Here is an 18,908-nt window from a genome sequence, read left to right on the forward strand (position 1 = left end):
GAGCACTGAGAGGTTAAGTATCTTGCCTGTGGGGCCTGGGGTCATGCAGACAGTATGTTTCAGAGGTGGGATCTGAACTTCTTGGCTATGAGGCCAACTCTCTTACACCAAAGGCTGCCTCATGCATTTTATAAACTTAATGTAATATAAAACGATGCCATTCTTTAAATTAAAATTTGAAGGACTTTACCCCATTCATTGTTTAAAGCAGATGTTTACAAATGGCTCATGTGGACAATAACATTTTTCCATACATTAAAGTGGAACTTCATTGGAATGAATACCAGACAACATCAGTAATCTTAAGATTTCAGGCTTATTTATTTTTGCCAGCAAAATATTTAATTCTGCACTTGTGTGAGGTCCAGAAACTTACTAGAGTCCATTACTAAAATACTACAACATTTAACATATCAAAGGAGGGCTTAGCATCATGTTGGGTTTTTTACTTTGCTCTAAATTGGGCTACTACAGAGATAAGAAACAAGTATTTCATCTATTAGATCATTAACATGTCCCCTTCCCCAATCTCACCCCAAGCTGGCAAATGTAGAGGAGTAGGGGGAAAATTTTTATTTGAATTCCCTGAACTTTCATTTGTGCTATTTGTGATGACATTGGCCTTCACCTCTTTGGCCTCAGCTTCTTCACCTGTAAAATTAAGGGATAAGATAAAACTATCTCTAAGGTCCTTTCCAGTTTTAATTTCTGTAGCCTGTAAGTTGATTCTACTTATAAATTTGCCAAAGAGGAATTAACTAAGCCATTATATCATTGCTACCTAACTGCATCACTTACTCAACAGTTTATAAAAAAACATTTGGCCAAGAAATTTTCATGATAAAATGGTAAAGCATTAAATCTACTTTAGGCTCAGCTTTAATAAGCCAAAAAAGTTACTTAACAAAACTCATCATTCCCCTCTAGTTTCCACAAGGTGAAGTTTTCTATACCTTTTTATATTCACTCAATACTATATGGAGAAGAAGTCAATAGAAGGCCTTCTCTTTATCAATAATGGAAAATGTCACATTAGGGTTTGGGGTGTTCCAGGAGGACCGGCGCCTCTGATGTGAGGGTTTGCTGAGCCCATTTCAGGGCCGCTCGTCCACCTTTAGTGTCTACCAGGCACTGTGGTATGGACAGCAGCCACAGCTGTCTCAGCAGACTAAAGCAGGTTGAGTGCAACCAATAGGCTTCAAGCCCATCAGTGAGTTAGGGGAATACCTACTGCAGGAAGGTAAAGACTTCCCCCCAGGGAAAATGGGTGGATGAGAGCAATTTATTTCAATGGCCATGAAGGTGGCTGAATCAGGCACTGTGGAGTTCTTAGAGCTTGGCCAGACATCAAAGACACCAAGGTTATCCACTACATCTGGACCATCACCAGTTGACTTGACTTTTGTCCAGCCACTGGATTTTGATGACTCTGGAAAAGAGAATGAGGCTGACCACTTTGTGTCACTCTGCCCTACATAAACCCAATTCACATGCCAGTCAAGATATCACCCTGTGTTGTCATTGGTCCTCTTTGAAAACCAAGGTCAAACAACAAGGGTCAAAACCAAATGTAATCAAAAATCACTCCAACAATCCAATATAGAACTTCAACCACCATTTAAATTCAGTAAAGGTCTTTGTAGCAATAAAAACCCTACTACCATTAAGGCAGTATGGTATAGTAGAAGCAGTCCATTATTATTGGAAAAAGCTCAATGGTTATTAAATCAAAAGACCCAGGTACAAGCCCAGTTTGTGCCATTTTCTAGCCATATGAATATAATAAATCATTTAACTTGAGTCTGGGTTTCACCATCTGTAAAATGGGCTAATATTTGCAATCCACCTTACAGGCTGATAGTGGTAACTATGTAGAATAATATAGGTAAAATACTTTGTAATTGTAAAATACAAACTAATTCCAAATGTGAATTTACAATAGCCCACTAGTTTAAATGTGAGGCATTATTAGTCACCTTTACACTTTAATGGGCCAGCACATTACTAAGCTCCTGTGAATGTTTTGATACCAAGGAACTTTGAAAGTTAGGTCAGTACAAATTTAGAAATCTGAAGTGGGGGCAGCTAGGTGGTGCAGTGAATAAAACACCAGCCCTGGATTCAGGAGGACCTGAGTTCAAATGCAGCCTCAGACACTTGACACTAGCTGTGTGACCCTGGGCAAGTCACTTAACCCCCATTGCCCTGCCAAAAAAAAAAAAGAAATCTCAAGTGGTCTCCAAAGACAGGGTACATGACCCCAAGGGGTAACTAATTGGAGGGTAAGAATATGGGCTGCATCCTGACCCCTGGGAGATAGCTAACCTCACCCATTATTGCCCACCATTCTATGGTTGAGCAAAGTCCTAAATTCCTTCTGCTGTGAACACCAGTACCTGAGAAGATAAAATTCACCCAACCCCACCAAGAATATCTGCGCTCTGGCCTCCAGATCACTTCATAGTCGGTAGGCTCTGGGTACTGATGGTAAGGCAAGTCTCTCACTTCTTTTTGCTTGTTTTCAGTGGAACGAGAACGAGTCCAAGAAGATGAGCAGTCAGGTATGGGTTGAAGTCTACACTGAAGATCTCTCTCCCTCAAAACCCACCCCCTCCCCTTTCTGAACTTTTCTATTTCTTTTGAAGGTTCCCCCCTCCTCCCAGTCACCCAAAATTGCAACTTCCCTCACCCCAGGTAACCAATCAGTTGCCATCTTCTCATTTCTACCTCCACAAAAATCCTGTCTATCCCCTCCCTCTCTACTGACACAGCTGATATCTTTAAAGTATCCTCTATCGCCTCTCACTGGGACCACTTCAATAGCCCCTAAACTGGTTTCCCTGTTTCATTTCTCTCCCCACTACAATCCATCACTTTCCACGGTTTATTAAACTCTTACTATGTGCCAGACACTGTGTCAAGTGCTGAGAATACAAAGAAAGGTAAAAGACGATGCCTCATCTCAAGAAGCTCACTGCTTAACATGGTGGACTTTTTGGAAACAACTACGGTGAAAAAGGGCAGCAAGGTAGTGCAGTAGATAAGAGCACTGAGCCTGTAGCCAGGAAGACTCGGCTTCCTGAATTCAAACCTGGCCTCAGACACTTAGTTGTGTGACCCTGGGCAAATCACTTCACCCTGTTTGCCTCAGTTTCCTCATCTGTAAAATGAGCTGGAGAAGGAAATGTCAAACACTCCAGTATCTTTGCCAGGAAAACCCTAAATAGTGTCAATGAAGAGTCAGACACAACTGAAAAACAACTAAACAATGTTAAAAAAAAAAAAACCACCACACAGAATAAATTGAAAATAATCCACAGAGGAAAGGCACTAGAATTAAAGGGAATCAGGAGGCTTCTCGTGGAAAGTAATATTTTAACTGAGACTTGAAGGAAGCTAAGAGCTGAAGTAGAGGGGGGAGAACACTCCAGACATTAGAGTCAACTAGCAGAAATGCCTAAAACAGAGAGGTAGATGCTCAAGAAAGAGCAAAGCTGGACCACAGGATATGTAGCAGGGTATAGGAAGGCAGAAAAGGTTATGAAGGACTTTGGCAAAGGACTTCCTACTCAATGTCAAACTGATATTCCTAAAGGGAAGGTCTGACCATGACATTGTCCTACTTAAGAAATTCTGAAGGTTCTCTAGTGAGGCCAAGATTAAATACTATTTCACCTTTAGTTCATCCTTTAAAAATTTCTATCAATTTAATAATAAACATAATTAACTACATGAGCTGTAAACATGCATTGGGAGTACATACTCAACATTTTTTTATTGATAGGATACAGTAAAAAGGTTTGGAGCCCACTGCTAAGGAACAAAGAACTATAAAGAAACAAGTTCCTTTGCTCGTCTTTTTTTTCCTTCCCCTTTCCCACTTTTAAAGAGCACCCTGAATTTTTTAAGCTATAAGTAGATCTCAATGGGTAGGGTGTGCTTTACCACTCCAGCTTATTCTTCATCATGGCAACCATGTTTTATTTTTAAGTATACCATATTGTTTGTGAATCAGAACAGACTAAGAGAATGATCCAACACTTAACATGAGCTCCATCTGGTGGTTTAAAGGCAATTGTGTATGAGAAAATTCCCACTGACTTTAAGTAGAATAATTTAAATGTGAGAGATCATGCATTTGAAGCTGGATTGGAGATCACCCAGGAAACTGGACACCAGAGAAGCAGTTTGCCCAATATCAGATGGGTTGAAAACGATGAAGCCAAGATATAAAAAAGCAAAGAAGTTCTCAATAGGTTAGACAAATGCCAGGGTCCGTTTCTTTGTTTTTTAAAAATGATAATCAATATATCTGCCAGGTTTAGAGTCCAAAATAACATCATCCCAGTTGTCTGGCTCCTTGCTCTGAAGAAGACTCTAGAAGCTAGAATTCTTTCCATTGCAGCTCATCTGGCTCAAGTTCTTCATTTTAAAGGACAAAGCCAAGACCCAGAGATGCCATGCAACCACTGCTCAAGGTGAACCATCAAGCTACCTGCAAAGCCAGAATTCACTCTTCCCTTTGTAATGCTATTTCCTCTTTGAATTACTTAACTAATCTGAGAATTGCTTTTACTTTTTATCAACACAAGTAATTTGTTGGTAAGCAAATTTAATTAAAGTATCATCTAAGATACATAGACAAAAAGATGACAGACTTTTACCTAACAGATAAGTGGGCAGGGAACATGAACAATTCTTAAAAGAATTACAAACTGCTAACAACCATTTGAAAGAAAAGCTACAAATCTCTAGTAGCAAAGAGAAACGTAAATCAAAACTCTGAGGTTTCACCTCACACCCAGCAAATTGGTAAAAATAATGAAAGCTGGGAATAATCAATGTTAGAAGAGTTATGGAAAGACAGGAAGACTAATACATTGTTGGTGAAGCTGTGAATTAGTCCAACCATACTGCCATATTATTTGGAATCAAGGAGATTTCTGTACCCTTTGATCCAAAGATTCCACCACTAGGCCTATACCTAAGGAGATCAATGTCAAAATAAAAGCTCCATAGGCACCAAAATATTGTACTTTTTTTGTGGCAGCAAATAACTGGAAACAAAGTAGATGCCCATTGATTACAAGAGCTAAATTAATTGTGGTAGATGAATACAATATCATATGACTGTGTGTAATTAACTATGAATACAGTGAGTACTGAAAAGCATGGAAATATGTGTATGGAGCAAGGTAAAAAAAAAACAAAAAAACAATATATACAATGACTAAAATAAGCAGAAAGAACAAAATCAACTTTGACTGCTTCAAAATTGTGACTACACTTGGCCCCAAAAAAAGAGATGATAGTTCTCTTCTGAGTTTTTGCAGAGGTGGGGGAGACTGTAGATATGGAATTTTCAATATGATGATGAGTTTTGCTGAACTTTTATTTTTACTCTTTATTATAAAGGATGGAACTCTAGGAGAGGGTGGGAGGAAAGACACAGTGGAGAATATGATGTAAAATCAAAGGAAAGCAATAAAAATATATTTTATAAAAGAATGTAAAAATCAGTTACCTACCTTAGTGACAAAGAATTTCTTGATGACATAAGAAAAGTAAAGTTTCAGACTTAATGATTTAACACAAAATGTAATTTATTTTTACTTACAGAGCAAAAATAACTGTAGGAATACAAGTTCTGTTTAGATAAACAGCACTTATGTGTAAGAAATTATAAAAATAATGACAGCTATTTTTTCCCCTAAGAGTAGGGCTATCTAAAATTTGATAACAGCCTGTTGTATCTTTATCAAATATATTTACCCAAAGTGCAAGAACGCTGTGATGATTACACAGTTCATTTACTGAAAACCGCTGTGTCAGATAAATCACTGACACAGTCAGACACAAGTTTGGTGCAGCTAACACTGACCAGAAAAAAGGTTTCATAATGAAGAACCAAATGAAGTACGGAGGACAGGTATTTCATGTTTCAGTTGAAGTAACTGATGAAGGCAAATGTGGAAACAAATTATTTTCATTCAATCCCAGCACATATCCTGAACATGTCCAGGTGATTTTGTTCCAGGCCTTTAAGAATCTACCAAGCCAGGCCCTTGGCTGCTTTTGCTGCCTTCACTTTCGCCTTCCCTTTTCCCCGTTTTGCCTTTAGTTTTTTTCTTTGCCTCGGGTGCATCCAAATTGGGTACTGTCCATGTTCGTCTAAAAGACTCTTTTTGTTTCTTTTAACATCCACTTCCATTTTTGATTCACCTGAAAAAGTAATGAAAATCTCATTATGAAAACTGCAAAAAACTAGCAAAATTTGTATGATCCAGGAAAGCAGCAACTGGCTTATTACTTCAAAGGACCTCCGTTTCGATAAATATCAATTAAATAATAAAGTGTGACATAGAGGATCTATGAAGAAAGACAGTACCTACTTCCAGAGAAAGAACTGACAGAAGTATGCATAGTATGGTTTTATGTATATTTATAAATTTGTGTCAAATGGTCACCTTCTCTATTGCAAGGCTGGGAGGGAGGGAGGTAGAAAGACAATTAGGAACTTAAAATGTAACACCAAAAAAATTAAATTAAGTATTTTTTAAAGAATAAAAGAAAAATCTGAGAGCCAAGAAAATGCTTTCAGCTGGAGGTATCAAGGAATAATTCACAGGAGGTGACACTTGAAAGGAACCTCAGCGGAAGATATCAGATTCTGAAAAGCAGAGATGAGAAGGGAATTCATTCCAGGAACAGTGGCTGTCCTATGTGGATGTTTGAAGGCAAAAGGAGTGTAATATCAACTGAATAACTAGAAGCCCAGTTTTGCTTACAATATGTGAAATAAGAATTAATGAGTAATAAAGGCAAGTAAGTAGGAGCCAGATTGTGGAGGGCCTTTGATGTCAGGCTGAAGACTCTGCATTTTACCTTAGCAATAGGGAGCCACTAAAGGCTTTTGAGGGAAAGACATGGGCAGATCTGTGATTTGGGAAATTACTTTGGCAGCTGTATGAAGAATAAATTAGAGAGAATAAAGACTCATACTCAAAGAGACCAGTAAAGAAGCTATTAACAATAATCTAGAAAAGTGATGAGGGTATGAACTGAAGGGTAGCATCATGACAAGGGAAAAGACATACATAGAATTTATAGGTCTTTGCAACTAGTTAAATGTGGGGAATAAAAGAAAGGGAATAATCAAAGATGATTCCAATGTTTTCAAATGAGGGTGTAGGAGGATGGCTGCCATCAACATGAGGATGAGTAAGTTTAAGGGTGGGGGAAATGGGTATATTGAATTTGAGTTGCCTATAAGACATCCAGAGGGAGATGTTTTAGCAGACACTTCCTTTGGGACTGAAGTTCAGAGAAAGGGGAGAAGGGGGAAGACTTACTATATGGATTTGAGACTCAGCTGCATAAAGATAATACATAATTAAACCATAGAATAAATGAACTTGCCAAGGGAGAGAATGCAGAGAAAAAAAACTGAAGACAGAGGCATAGGGGACATCTACATTTATAGAAAAAAGAAAGATGATAGATAAGCAAAGGAGAAAGGTAATAACCAATCAATAAGGAGATGGATAAATGATAGCCATATCACAGAGGCCAAGGAAAGAAAGCACATCCAGAAAGGGGGAAAGTCAACAGTACAAAATGCTGCAGGAAGTTCAAAGAGGAACAGAACTGAGAAAAGACCATCACTGACTTCAGCAATCCAAGTTTGACTTAGACCTACTAGGCTGAGTGTCTCCTGGGATACCATCACAGAGTGCTAAGAAAGTAGACTTTTGGGTATTTGGGGTCAGAACTGGGGACTTGAGAAAAGATTTGAAGTTACCACTGTGGGGAGCGTGAGGGACCATGTAGCAATAAGGATCCAATGTTTTCTATCTCCATCCCCACACCCAAGCCTTTGGCTATGACTAGAATGCCTTCCTCTGTCTGTTGAAACCTCATCCACCCTTTAAGTTCAAATACTGCTGCCTACAAGAAGGAACTTCCCCAACCTACCTGTCATAGCACCTCATTTTTACTTCTCTTAGACATTTATATTCTATTTTGTAATGTATTGGAGTCATCTATACTAGACTATTGTTTTCTTGATGGTAAGGACTATATCACCTTTGTATTTTCCCTTGAAAAATCCCTTGAATCTAACAGGGGCTTAATCAAAACATGCCAAACCAATGGTTAAATACTGAAAAAAGAAAGTGTGTTATAGAACACTGGCTACCCCGAGAAAATAAAGGCAAACTCAAAAAGGATTTGAGAGGAAACCTGTTATAAGTCAATTAATTAACAAATACTTATTAAGTGCCCACTATATGCCAGGCACTGTGCTACCTAGGTGCTGGAAATACAAAGAAGGAAATAATCCCTACTGTCAACTAGTACAAATTCTATATACATATGCTATATATGCCACGTTCATTCCTAAGTGTATAGAGAATAGATACAGGGGCAGCTAGGTGGCGAAGTGGATCTCTAGAGCACTGGCCCTGGAGTCAGGAGGACTTGAGTTCAAATCCGACCTCAGACACTTAACACTTATTAGCTGTGTGACCCTGGGCAAGTCACTTAACCCCAATTGCCCCCCTCCCCAAATAAAGAGAATAAATACAAAGTTAAACATGTTTATATTTTGTGTCAAGATTTCTAAATCCCTCTGCAAGTTCTGATAGGCTTAGACAGTCAAAATTGGATGGGACATATGAATACAAAGGGACCTCACATGTTCAGAACTCTTACTAAAATCACAATGGAATCTTTCTGTAGTACATGTGATAGAACTGTTTCATACAAATGCCACAAATTTTGCCAACATTACATGTGAATTCATTGCATGGAAAAAAATATATGTATGCAATAGTGCTTCACCATAAATATATTCACTGACACAAACTTATCTCAAAGCACTTTATCACAGAATCTGAAGGCACATAAGCCCTCAAGAGTTGCTCTATTGGTTGCAGATATTGAAATACCACTATCTCTGAAGAATCAATGGGCAAAGACAGTGATACACAATGGGCACAAGAATCCAGCAGAGGACTTCGAATGCTGACCTATGCACAAGCAGCACAGGAGATGATTCAAGAAACATATATGCTCAGAAAATATGCTACCTGACTATACAGTGAGAGAATGAGAGCAGATGGTCCACCAAAGTGCTCCACTAGTACTCAGTGAATATAAAAAGGTTTGGGGGATCTTCTGTGAAGGAGCTATGGGAAAACATGAACAAAATGGAAGAGACAGGCCAGATGAAGGGTAACCTGCACCAAAGGAGAGAGTGCCACCCTGATGAGATCACAGACACACTGAAGGACTCAAGTACAGGAGCTCCTGGGCTGCTAGGGAGAAGGGGTATTTGTGGGTGCCTGCCCAAGTGTGTGCGAGTACTCAATTGACAAGCCAAGAAAAGAAAAATGAAAGGGGAAAAACAACTGCTCACATGAACATACCCTCTTGATCATTCCGAGCAGAGTCTGTTTTCTCTTTAATTTTTCCAGGTGCTACCACAGTTGCTATGTCTTTTACTTCTTCCATTAAAACATCACCATCTATTTTAAGTATACTTTTTAGGCGGCTAAGTTCCTTTGGTGCATTCTTCTTTCTCTTTTCTGCACGCATCTTCCTCTTCCACTTACTCCGCAAGCTTTTTGCCATCTTTAACCTAAAAGTAACAAAATGATTTTTCCAAAATTAGAAAGTTTGCTACCAATTTAAGAGCAAATATATGAAAAGCAGGCCAATAAATTCAAGTCACAGACCAAGAAAAGGTAACAATTCACATTCTGCTCATGTTAATTTAAAAGGAAAAGCAACTTGGGAATATTATGGATATTTAAAATATACCTTTAATGACCAATATTCCATTTATAATTAGAAGTCAAGAATTGTGTGGGTCCCCCCCCCCAAAAAAAGTTAAGGGCTTCTTTGATAATAACTGCAGATAAAAGGCAATGGAGTATATGGAAAGACAATGAGGTCCCCCAAGGGAGGCTAACTAATTGGTGATACAATTAGTCAGCAAGTATTCCTTATGTTGTTACTATGTGCCAAGTGCTGAATACACAAGTACAGAGAATGAAACAATCCGGGGCAGCTAGGTGGCGCAGTGGATAGAGTACTGGCCCTGGATTCAGGAAGACCTGAGTTCAAAAAAAAAAAAAAAAGAATGAAACAATCCTTGCTACCAGAAGGCTTACATTCTAATGGTAGAGTCAAGGATATACAAAGTATATGTGCAATACAGATATACAGCTGATACATTGTACGCACATAGATACAAAGTAGATAAATATAAGGCATTATGAGAAGGAGGTCACTTCCAATGGGGGGTTGGGGGGGGGGTAGGAAAGGCTTCATGCAGAAAATGGTACCTAAGTGGCATCTTTAAAGAATGAGGCTCTCTGCAGTGAACTGCAGGCAAGGAGTATGTCCAGTGCCAAAACACACTGCCCAGCACATAATAGACAGGAAATAAATGACTAATGATTGCCTGATCAAAAAATTACAATTGGAAGGGGCTCTCTTCTAGCCCGTTCATTTTACAGATGAGAGAAAAGAAAATCAGAGTAGTTAAATGACCAAGAACTCAAACCCAGGTCCTGACTCCAAATTTAGCATTCCTTATACTACACCCCCAGTGGCTCAGGTTCACAATCTTGATATTATCCTCATCTCTTCACTATCCCACATCCTGTATTCACTAAGATGGCAGATCTTGCCATTTCTATCTTCATGTCTCTCCTCTAAAACCCTTCTCTCCACCTACCACCTTAAGTCTGGACCTCATCTCACCTCTCCTTTAGATTACTGATGCAGCCTCCTAATTGGTCTTCCTACCTCAATTCTCTCACCATTCCAGCCCATTCTACTGCAAAATAATTGTCCTTGTCTAAAGCACTCCTGATGAAAAATGCTATCTCTACCTCCAGAGAATTAAATTACTTTTCAGGCAGAACGAAGCACTTTTAAATTTTTATTTGGCTGGGTTTGTTTTCTTTTGTAACATGGCTAATAAGGAAATATGTTTTGCATGACTTCACATGTATTATTTTGCTTACCTTCTCAAGGAGTAGCAGAAGGGAAAAATTAGGAACTCAACTCAAAATATTTTTTAAAAATTTGCATGTAATTGGGAAATATTTGACAAAATAAAAACATTATTCTAAAAAAATTGCCCTTGAAGGCATATCTGACCAAGTGACTCTCCTCGACTAACTCCAGTAACTTCCTATTGCCTCTACATTAAGATATAAACTCTTCTGCTGAACATTTAAAGACTTTCCAGAAGCTGCCTCTAACTTCAACAAGCCGTTATTACTCCCACTCCCAGACTCAGTCATCAGCCAAGTCGGCAAGCATTTATTAAGCAACTGACTATCCTCTGGCACTGGTGGCGTGGTGGGGGGGGGGAGAGGGTTGGAGTAAAAGCAGTCCCTGTCCTCAGCTCACAATATAAAGTCCTCTATTACTCACCCAGGACCTCCTCTTCCTCGTTCATAAAAGTAAAGAGGCTAATATGAATGAACCAACACTGACCCTTTTAGTTCTAAGTCTGGGACGTGTCAATTTTTATTCGTGTCCATTAGGTGCCCCCCCCCCCCCGCGGCCTACGGTTCACGGATCCTTAACCCGGGCCTCGGAGCCCCTCTTTTTAAGGATACCCCATAGGTACCATTTTCTGCTTGAAGCCTGATTCCTCACCCCGCCCCAAGACAGACAGACAGACAGACAGACAGACAGACAGACAGACAGACAGACAGACACACACACACACACACACACACACACACACACACACGGGAAGGGACTTCCTCCCCTTACTACTTTATATTTAGCTCCTCCTGTGTCTGTGTGTCCGTATTCAGCAGCTTTTTGCTTGAGCTGCAATGACAGTTTATGTGTCTGTCTTCTGTTATTATTTTGCCCTTTGGAAGCAGAGATTGTTTCCTCTTTAGTACTGGTATCGCAGCAGTCACGTGGTAAACAGTCGAGACTTAATTAATTAGTAGGCGTCAGTGGGCTTATACCAGTGACCCCGCGGCCTCCCTTCTCTACGTCGCCCACGTTTCATTGGCCCGAGGCCACGTGGGGCGGCGAAAACAAGCGGCCACTTCGGGCCCCGCCAATTCTCTCGCCACGTGACCGCACCGGGATGCCTCAGTTTCCCGGTCTCGCAAGTGTAAGCCCGGGGCCTTCACGTGAGCAGGCCCGGAGGGAGGTGAAGAAAGAAGGCCCAGGTCGGACAGGACCGAAGCTGCTTCCGTCCCTCCAGGGCTCGGCGGCCAGGCCACGAGAGCCTCGGGGAGCCCAGACCGCGCTGCTCCAGGACCCCTCTCCGGGCGGGGACACTCGCCGTCCCAGGCTGCAGCCGCTAGGACATGGACAAAGGGGAGACCCAGCGCCGAAAAGCAGGACTCACCTGGAACTCGCGAACCTCTGAGCCCACGGGGAAAAGTACTTCCGCCGACTGCTGAACTTCCGCCCGGTGAACTGGCGCAGTGAACTCTGGGAACGGAAGCAAGCGCATCTCAAGACCTTAAGGGGCGTGGACTTTTCCTGACGTCACCGAGGCTGGATTAACCCTTTCCGTGCTATCTGGTGCTCGATGTGCTCTAGCTCCTCCAGGACACCAACAGCAACAATAACAGCAGGTAACATTTATGTAGAGCTTACTATGCGCCACTCAGACACAAGCTGTGTGACCTTGAGCAAGTAACTTCACCCTGTTTGCCTCAGTTTCCTCATCTGTAAAATGAGCTGGAGAAGAAAATGCCAAACCACTCCACTATCTTTGCAGAGAAAACCCTAAATGGGGTCAAGAAGAGAGGGGCACAACCAAATCAACTAAATAAAAATAACAATTACTGAGCGCCGGGAGCTTTACAACTATTCTTTCATTTGATCTGTATAAGAAGTAACCCTGGTGCTATAATTATCCCCATTTTATATATGAGGAAACTGAGGCAAACTATGGTTGTGACTCGCCCAGGGTTATCCAGTTAGTATATGTTTGAGGCAGGATTTGAACTCAGTTCTTTCTCATCACAGGCCCAGAGCTCTATCCATTGAACCACCATAACTTTGGGATATACCTAAAACACACTCAGGAACTTTTTGAGGGGGAAGGCAAGAGACAGTGTGATGGAATGGAAAGTGCACTGGATGTGGCGTCAGAGGACCTGGGTTCAAATTCAGCCTCAGACACTTTCTAGCTGTGTGACTGACTGTATTTGGGGTCAGGGGACTTAGGGTCCAATCCCAGCTCTGCCAGCTACCTGGGAGGTAGTAGACCTGAGGTCAAGAAGACTTAGATACTTATCAGTGTCTGAAAGTGAGAGAACCTAGATTTAAGTGGTCCTCAGATACTAGTTTTGGGATCCTGGGCAAGTGACCTAACCCGTCTGAGCCTCAGTTTCCTAATCTGAAAAATGAGGAGTTTGAACTGATGACCTCTAAGCTCCCCTTCAACTCTAAAGCTATGATCTCATGACCCTGGAGCAGCGACCCCCACCTCCCTGGGGCTCAGCTTTCTCCTCACTTGTATAAGGTGGTTGGATAAATGACCTTCAGGGTCTCTTCCAGCTCTGAATCTATTGTTTCCTTGCAGTCAAAATTCTCAGACAGACACTATAGGTTTGGCCCGGGCTGACACCCTTATTCTCATTTACTACTCCACTCTGGAGGCTGATAATAACCAGAAAGCTCTCCAGCCTGGAAGCTTACTTCAGCCCTGGACTTCATACAGAGGAAAGTAGCCTCCAGCCTGAGGCTTCCCCCTCTCTTTCTCTAATTGGCTGGTTCTTCCTAGACTCTCCGTTTCAAGGAGGACACCAAGGCCCGATGTTCTCCGGACTCTTCTGGGCTTTGTTAACAACCCTCTGTCCCCCTTTTCCCCTTTCTTCTCATCCACAATCCACCTGCCCCACACTTTTCAGCTGGCTTTGACATGTCTGTATTCACTTAGCACAGTGCCTGGAACACAGTAAGGGCTTAATAAATGCTTTTTGGATTGTTATAGAAGTCCACAATAACTGCCGATCTACAGGCATTTACTGAGTGTCTGTTGTGTGACAGACATTCTACTGGACTCTGGAGATACAAAAGCAAAAGTAGTCCCTGTCTTCAAGTCCTTGCCTAGCCTAAGCTAGGGAGAAGAGAAAGAGGAGGGGAGGGGAGGGGGGAGGGGAGAGAGGGAGAGGGAGAGGGAGAGAGAGGGAGGGAGGGAGAAAGGGAGAAAGAGGGAGAGAGGAGGGGGAGGGAAGGAGGGACAGACAGCGACAGAGACAGAAGAAGAGAGGGAAAAAGGAGAGAGGGAAAGAGAAAAAAGGGAGAGGAAGGGGGGAGAAAAGAGGGAGAAGAAAGAGAGGCATCACAAACATGTCTGGGCACTGGTAAGATAGTGGAGTGCTGGGGGGTACTGCCTTTTGCCAACCTCTTCCACTCAGTGGAAGCCCTTTCTATTAGGTTTCATGCTGTGTATACTGCTTGGGTGTTTATTATTCTCCCTCCTCCCCTCTCCTCCAAGAATGAGGGTTTTTTGAAGTGCTGTGGGAAGCATAGACAAATAACCAACCCCACAAACCTCTCAGACTAAAAGAGGCTGTTAGCCCACAGGGGTACGGACTTTCTGATCTTATCATTTCCTTCCCCAAAGGGAATGACAGGTCCAGGAATATCTGTCTCTATTTGGTCCTGGATATTTCTGTGAGGCTTATGGAAGGCTAATGTGGATCCCTCCACTTCTCTCTCCCATCTATTTCCTGCTTCAGCTCCGCTAAAAGTGTCTCTCGTCTCGCAAAGGGAAGTTTCTCTTCTTGTCTATATGTCAATACATTTAGTAAAAGAGGCATTTGAGGTCTAGCATCAGGCAGCTAGGTGACACCATAGTGCATAGAACACCTGGCCTGGAGTCAGCAAGACTCATTTTCCTGAATTCAGATCTAACCTCAGATACTAGCTATGTGATCCTGGGCAAGTCACTTTGCCCTATTTGCCTCAGTTTCCTCAACTGTAAAATGAGATGGAGAAGGAAATGGAGAACTACTCCAGTATCTGTCAAGAAAAGCCGAAATGGGGTAACAAAGAGTCAGACACGACTGAAATGACTGAATGACAACATAATGCAGCCAGAAGGGGTTCCTTTTAAATTTCACATTCAGTTTTACCACTTCTATGGTATTTTCAGAGGAAATCAGTATCATAGACTTAGAGATGGACTAGAGAGACCTCAGAAACATCTATCCCAGTTCCCTCATTTTACCATTGAAGAAACTATATAATGGGAATAATAGCTTCTACTTCCCAGGGTTGTGAGGAACCAGGATGATAATATTTGTATATGCTTTGAAAGCCTTAAAGTGCTATATAAATTCAAGTCACTATTGTTAATGGCAGCTTGTCAAGGAATGCCCTAATAGAGGTTCCTAAACTTTTTGTGTGTTATGGATCCCTTTAACAGTCTGATATATGAACCTCTGGGGGCAGCTAGGTGGCTCAGTGGATGGAGCACTGGCCCTGAAGTTGGGAGGACCCGAGTTCAAATTTGACCTCAGACACTTGATAGCTGTGTGATCCTGGGTAAATCACTTAATCCCAATTGCCTTACATTTCCGGGGCCATCTCCAATCGTCCTGAAGTGTATCTTACCTCTGGACCCAGATGGCTCTGGAAGAGAGGTTGTTGACCTTGCACAGACCCTCCCTCACTTAAATCCAGTTCCTAGCAAATCATGACATCACCTCCCCATATCACAGTCCTTTTGGAGAACAAAGAACAACAGCAGCAACATGGACCCCTTTTAAATGCATAAAATAAAATACATAAGATTACAAAGAAAATCAATTGTATGGAAAATTGAACTGCATTAAAGTATAGTTATAAAAAAAATTGGGCTAGCTGTGTGACCCTAGGCAAGTCACTTAACCCTCATTGCCCCCCCAAAAAAAATTGAGGGTGGGGGGACAAGTTAATGGAGTTAAGGTAAAGAATCCTAAATCAGTAAATCACTGTACACTATGTCTGCTGCCCAAATTCTTCATGTATCTTTGTTCTGAATGGCATCCTGAAATGATTACCTGGGAGACTGAATTAATCATCCTTATTTTGTTAAGTAGTTATGTTTATTTTGATGCTGTGATGTATAATTCCAGAAAATAAGTGGAGCACAGCTGATTTTGTCCGGAGACTGCATATTTCTGATCCTGAGAAGGAATGTAAAAGATCACTGGAGACAAAGTCTGTTTATTGTTGTTCAGTCATGGCCAAATCTTCCTGACCCCATTTGGGGTTTTCTTGGCAAAGGTCCAGGAGTGGTTTGTCTTTTCCTGCTCCAGCTCATTTTACAGGTGAGGGAACTGAGGCAAACAGGGTTAAATTACTTGCCAAAGGTCACACAGCTGGTAAATATCTTAGGCAAGATTAGGCAGCTGTAACACCTAGCTGCCCCAACAAAGTCTATACATAAATATAAAGTTATCAGTGCTTATCTGTTAGAGCCTTTGAGAGACTCTTAACAAGAGACTGTGAAGTTGTGACTATTTGGGGGAGGATTCTTTTTCCTCTCATCTGAAAGGAAGGAAAGAACTGAATTCTGACAAGAGGAGGTAATCAGTTCAATAAACATTTATGTTCCAGGAACTGTGCTAAGTGCTGGGGTTACAAAAATAGGTAAAAGACAGTGCTTGCTCTCAGGAAGCTTACAATCTCACGTTCAGGATAGGACAGGACTTCTTGACAGTGACATGGTAACCAGGAGAGGAAAGAATGAGAAAGCCAGTTGTATCCCTGACCCCCAGCCATCACTACCAAAGGGACAGTCAACCAGCTAGAGAGTATGGAGAGAGCAAAAGGTTCAAGAAGCGGAGAACCACAGAGAAGGCACCACTTCCAACTCCTACTTTGTACAGACTGTCGCTGAAGCTTTTTTCTTTTAAATAAATATTCTGTTCACTTTCTGTATTAGCCGAGTATTCTAAAAAAGGAACCATTTTCTGTAAGATAATATTCATTGTGGGTAGAGTGAAAGCCTGTGAGAGGGTGGGGAGGGATAACAGGAAAAGGAGTGGGGGAGAAGCAGAGGGAGGGAGGAAGACAGAGAGGTAAAGGAGGGGGGAAAGAGACAGACGGAGATCCTGCATTTGGTTCAACCCAAACCAGAGATTTTACTGATCAGCATTATTACTCTCCCTATCCCCCCTCAAAAAAAGGGGGGGGGAGAGGAACCACATAAACCCACACCTCATGAATTCCTCTAGTCAAAAAGAATGATCTAAGCATTCGTATATCAGGCAACATATTTGGGGAGGAGGCAGCTTCCTGTAATACAGTGGCTTTGAGCAATTGTTTCCCGTTGTACCCTGAACAGGTAAAAAGGATTCTCATCCTTCCTTCTTCCCTTGCTCTCCAGGAGCAGAGCCAAAGACTGTAACTAAAAGAAAAGTGGTGTTTATAGGGAGGCTTGAAAGAAGGAGTTGGGAAAAGGGTGTCTTTGGTGGGAACCCTAAAGAGGAAACCGTTTTCCTGCTAAACCAAGCATCCCTGCACCCCAGCCACTGTTTGTTAGAGTAATTGATACTTCAAAACAGAATAGAGAATGGAAGATGCATTCAGGGCCCTTGTGAGTGTTTATCATGGAACAGAAACTGGAGGAAGTCTTAGTGCCACAGCAGTTCTTGTGACTTGTCTCCAGGCAGCAATGATTCCGGACACCCTAGCAATGATAACAAAGGGACCCACAGCTGGCATTGATCTTGGTACTACTTATTACTGTGTGGGTGTCTTCCAACATAGCAAAGTGGAAGTCATAGCTAATGAACAAGAAAATAGGACCACTCTAAGTTTGGTTACCTTAACCAACACATAAAGTTTGATTGATGATGCTGCAAACAATAAAATAACAATGAGTCCCACTAACAGTTTATTATGCCAAAGCATCTGACTGGTCACAGGTTTCATAATACAATCACATAGTCAGACCTGAAGCATTCACCATTCCCAGTGGCTAATGACATAGACAGGCCAAGTGAAATACAAAGGGAATACCAGAATTTTCTATCTAGAAGTGTTTTGACTAAGGTAAAAGAAATTGCTGAAGCTTTTCGTGGGAAGATTTACAAATACTGGCCATAGTACCAACCTACCTCAATGATTCCCAACATCAGGCTACCAATGATGCTGGAACCATCAGTGGTCTCAGTATACTCTGAATCATCAATGAGTCAAATGCTGAGGCTGTTGCTTATGGCTTAGATAAAGAGGCTGGTGCCAAAAGAAATGTGTTGATCTTTGACGTTGGAGGTGACACTTCACTTTTGGTGTCTCCATCTTCACAATGAAGATGGCATCTTGGAAGTCAAGCCTATGGCTGGGGATATCCCCAGGGTGCGGAGGACTTTGGTGACCATCTGGTCAATTTCAATACTGAGTTCAAGTGCAAGCACAAGGATTCCAGTAAGAACAAAAGGCTTTTTTCTGTTGCCTTCACAACTCCTTGTGAACATGCAAAATATACCCTCTCTCCAAGAACCAACATCAGTACTGAGATTGACTCCCTCTAGTATAGTATTAACTTCTATGCCTCTATCACCTTTGCCCCTTTGAAAAGCTGAACTGCTGACTTCTCCTGAGGCACGCTGAATGAAAAAGGCCCCAGAGGTGCCAAACTGGATAAGTCACAGATTCATGACACCGTTTTAGTGAGTGGTTCTACTCACATTCCTAAGATCCAGAAATGTTTGCAAGATTTCAGTGGCAAGGAGCTGAACAGAAGTATCAATCCTGATGAGGCTGGTTGCTCATAGTGTAGCTGTCTAGATTGCCATCTTGTATGGGAACAAATTTGGATATTTATCTAGGTTCATGAAGGTGAGAGAGCAGTAAAGTGACAAATGGTAAAAACCTACATGACAAATTTGAGGTCACAGGAATTCCCC

The 18,908-nt window shown here is 41.6% G+C and overlaps 1 protein-coding gene across 2 annotated transcripts; it reads right to left on the bottom strand.

Moving 5' to 3' along the window:
* Positions 1-5,582: 5,582 nt before the first annotated feature.
* Positions 5,583-12,530, bottom strand: LLPH (LLP homolog, long-term synaptic facilitation factor). 2 transcript variants are annotated; one of them, XM_043965222.1, is made up of 3 exons: positions 12,398-12,530; positions 9,429-9,640; positions 5,583-6,222 (listed from the first exon to the last, which is right to left on the bottom strand). In XM_043965222.1, the coding sequence occupies exons 2-3, from the start codon at positions 9,631-9,633 to the stop codon at positions 6,050-6,052; spliced, it is 378 nt and encodes a 125-aa protein (XP_043821157.1). In that variant the 5' UTR covers positions 9,634-9,640; positions 12,398-12,530; the 3' UTR covers positions 5,583-6,049. The 2 variants fall into 2 exon arrangements, with proteins under 2 accessions (XP_043821157.1, XP_043821158.1); XM_043965223.1 differs by lacking the exon at positions 12,398-12,530 and adding an exon at positions 11,800-12,048.
* Positions 12,531-18,908: the final 6,378 nt, after the last annotated feature.

Source organism: Dromiciops gliroides, chromosome 5, assembly GCF_019393635.1.
Source record: "Dromiciops gliroides isolate mDroGli1 chromosome 5, mDroGli1.pri, whole genome shotgun sequence".
Taxonomy (NCBI): Eukaryota; Metazoa; Chordata; class Mammalia; order Microbiotheria; family Microbiotheriidae; genus Dromiciops; species Dromiciops gliroides.

Coding starts and splice junctions, on each gene's coding strand:
- LLPH (XM_043965222.1), bottom strand. CDS start 9,633: ATGGCAAAAAGCTTGCGGAGTAAGTGGAAGAGGAAGATGCGTGCAGAA. Junction 6,223..9,428: donor TGCTCGGAATGATCAAGAGG/GTATGTTCATGT, acceptor TTACTTTTTCAG/GTGAATCAAAAATGGAAGTG.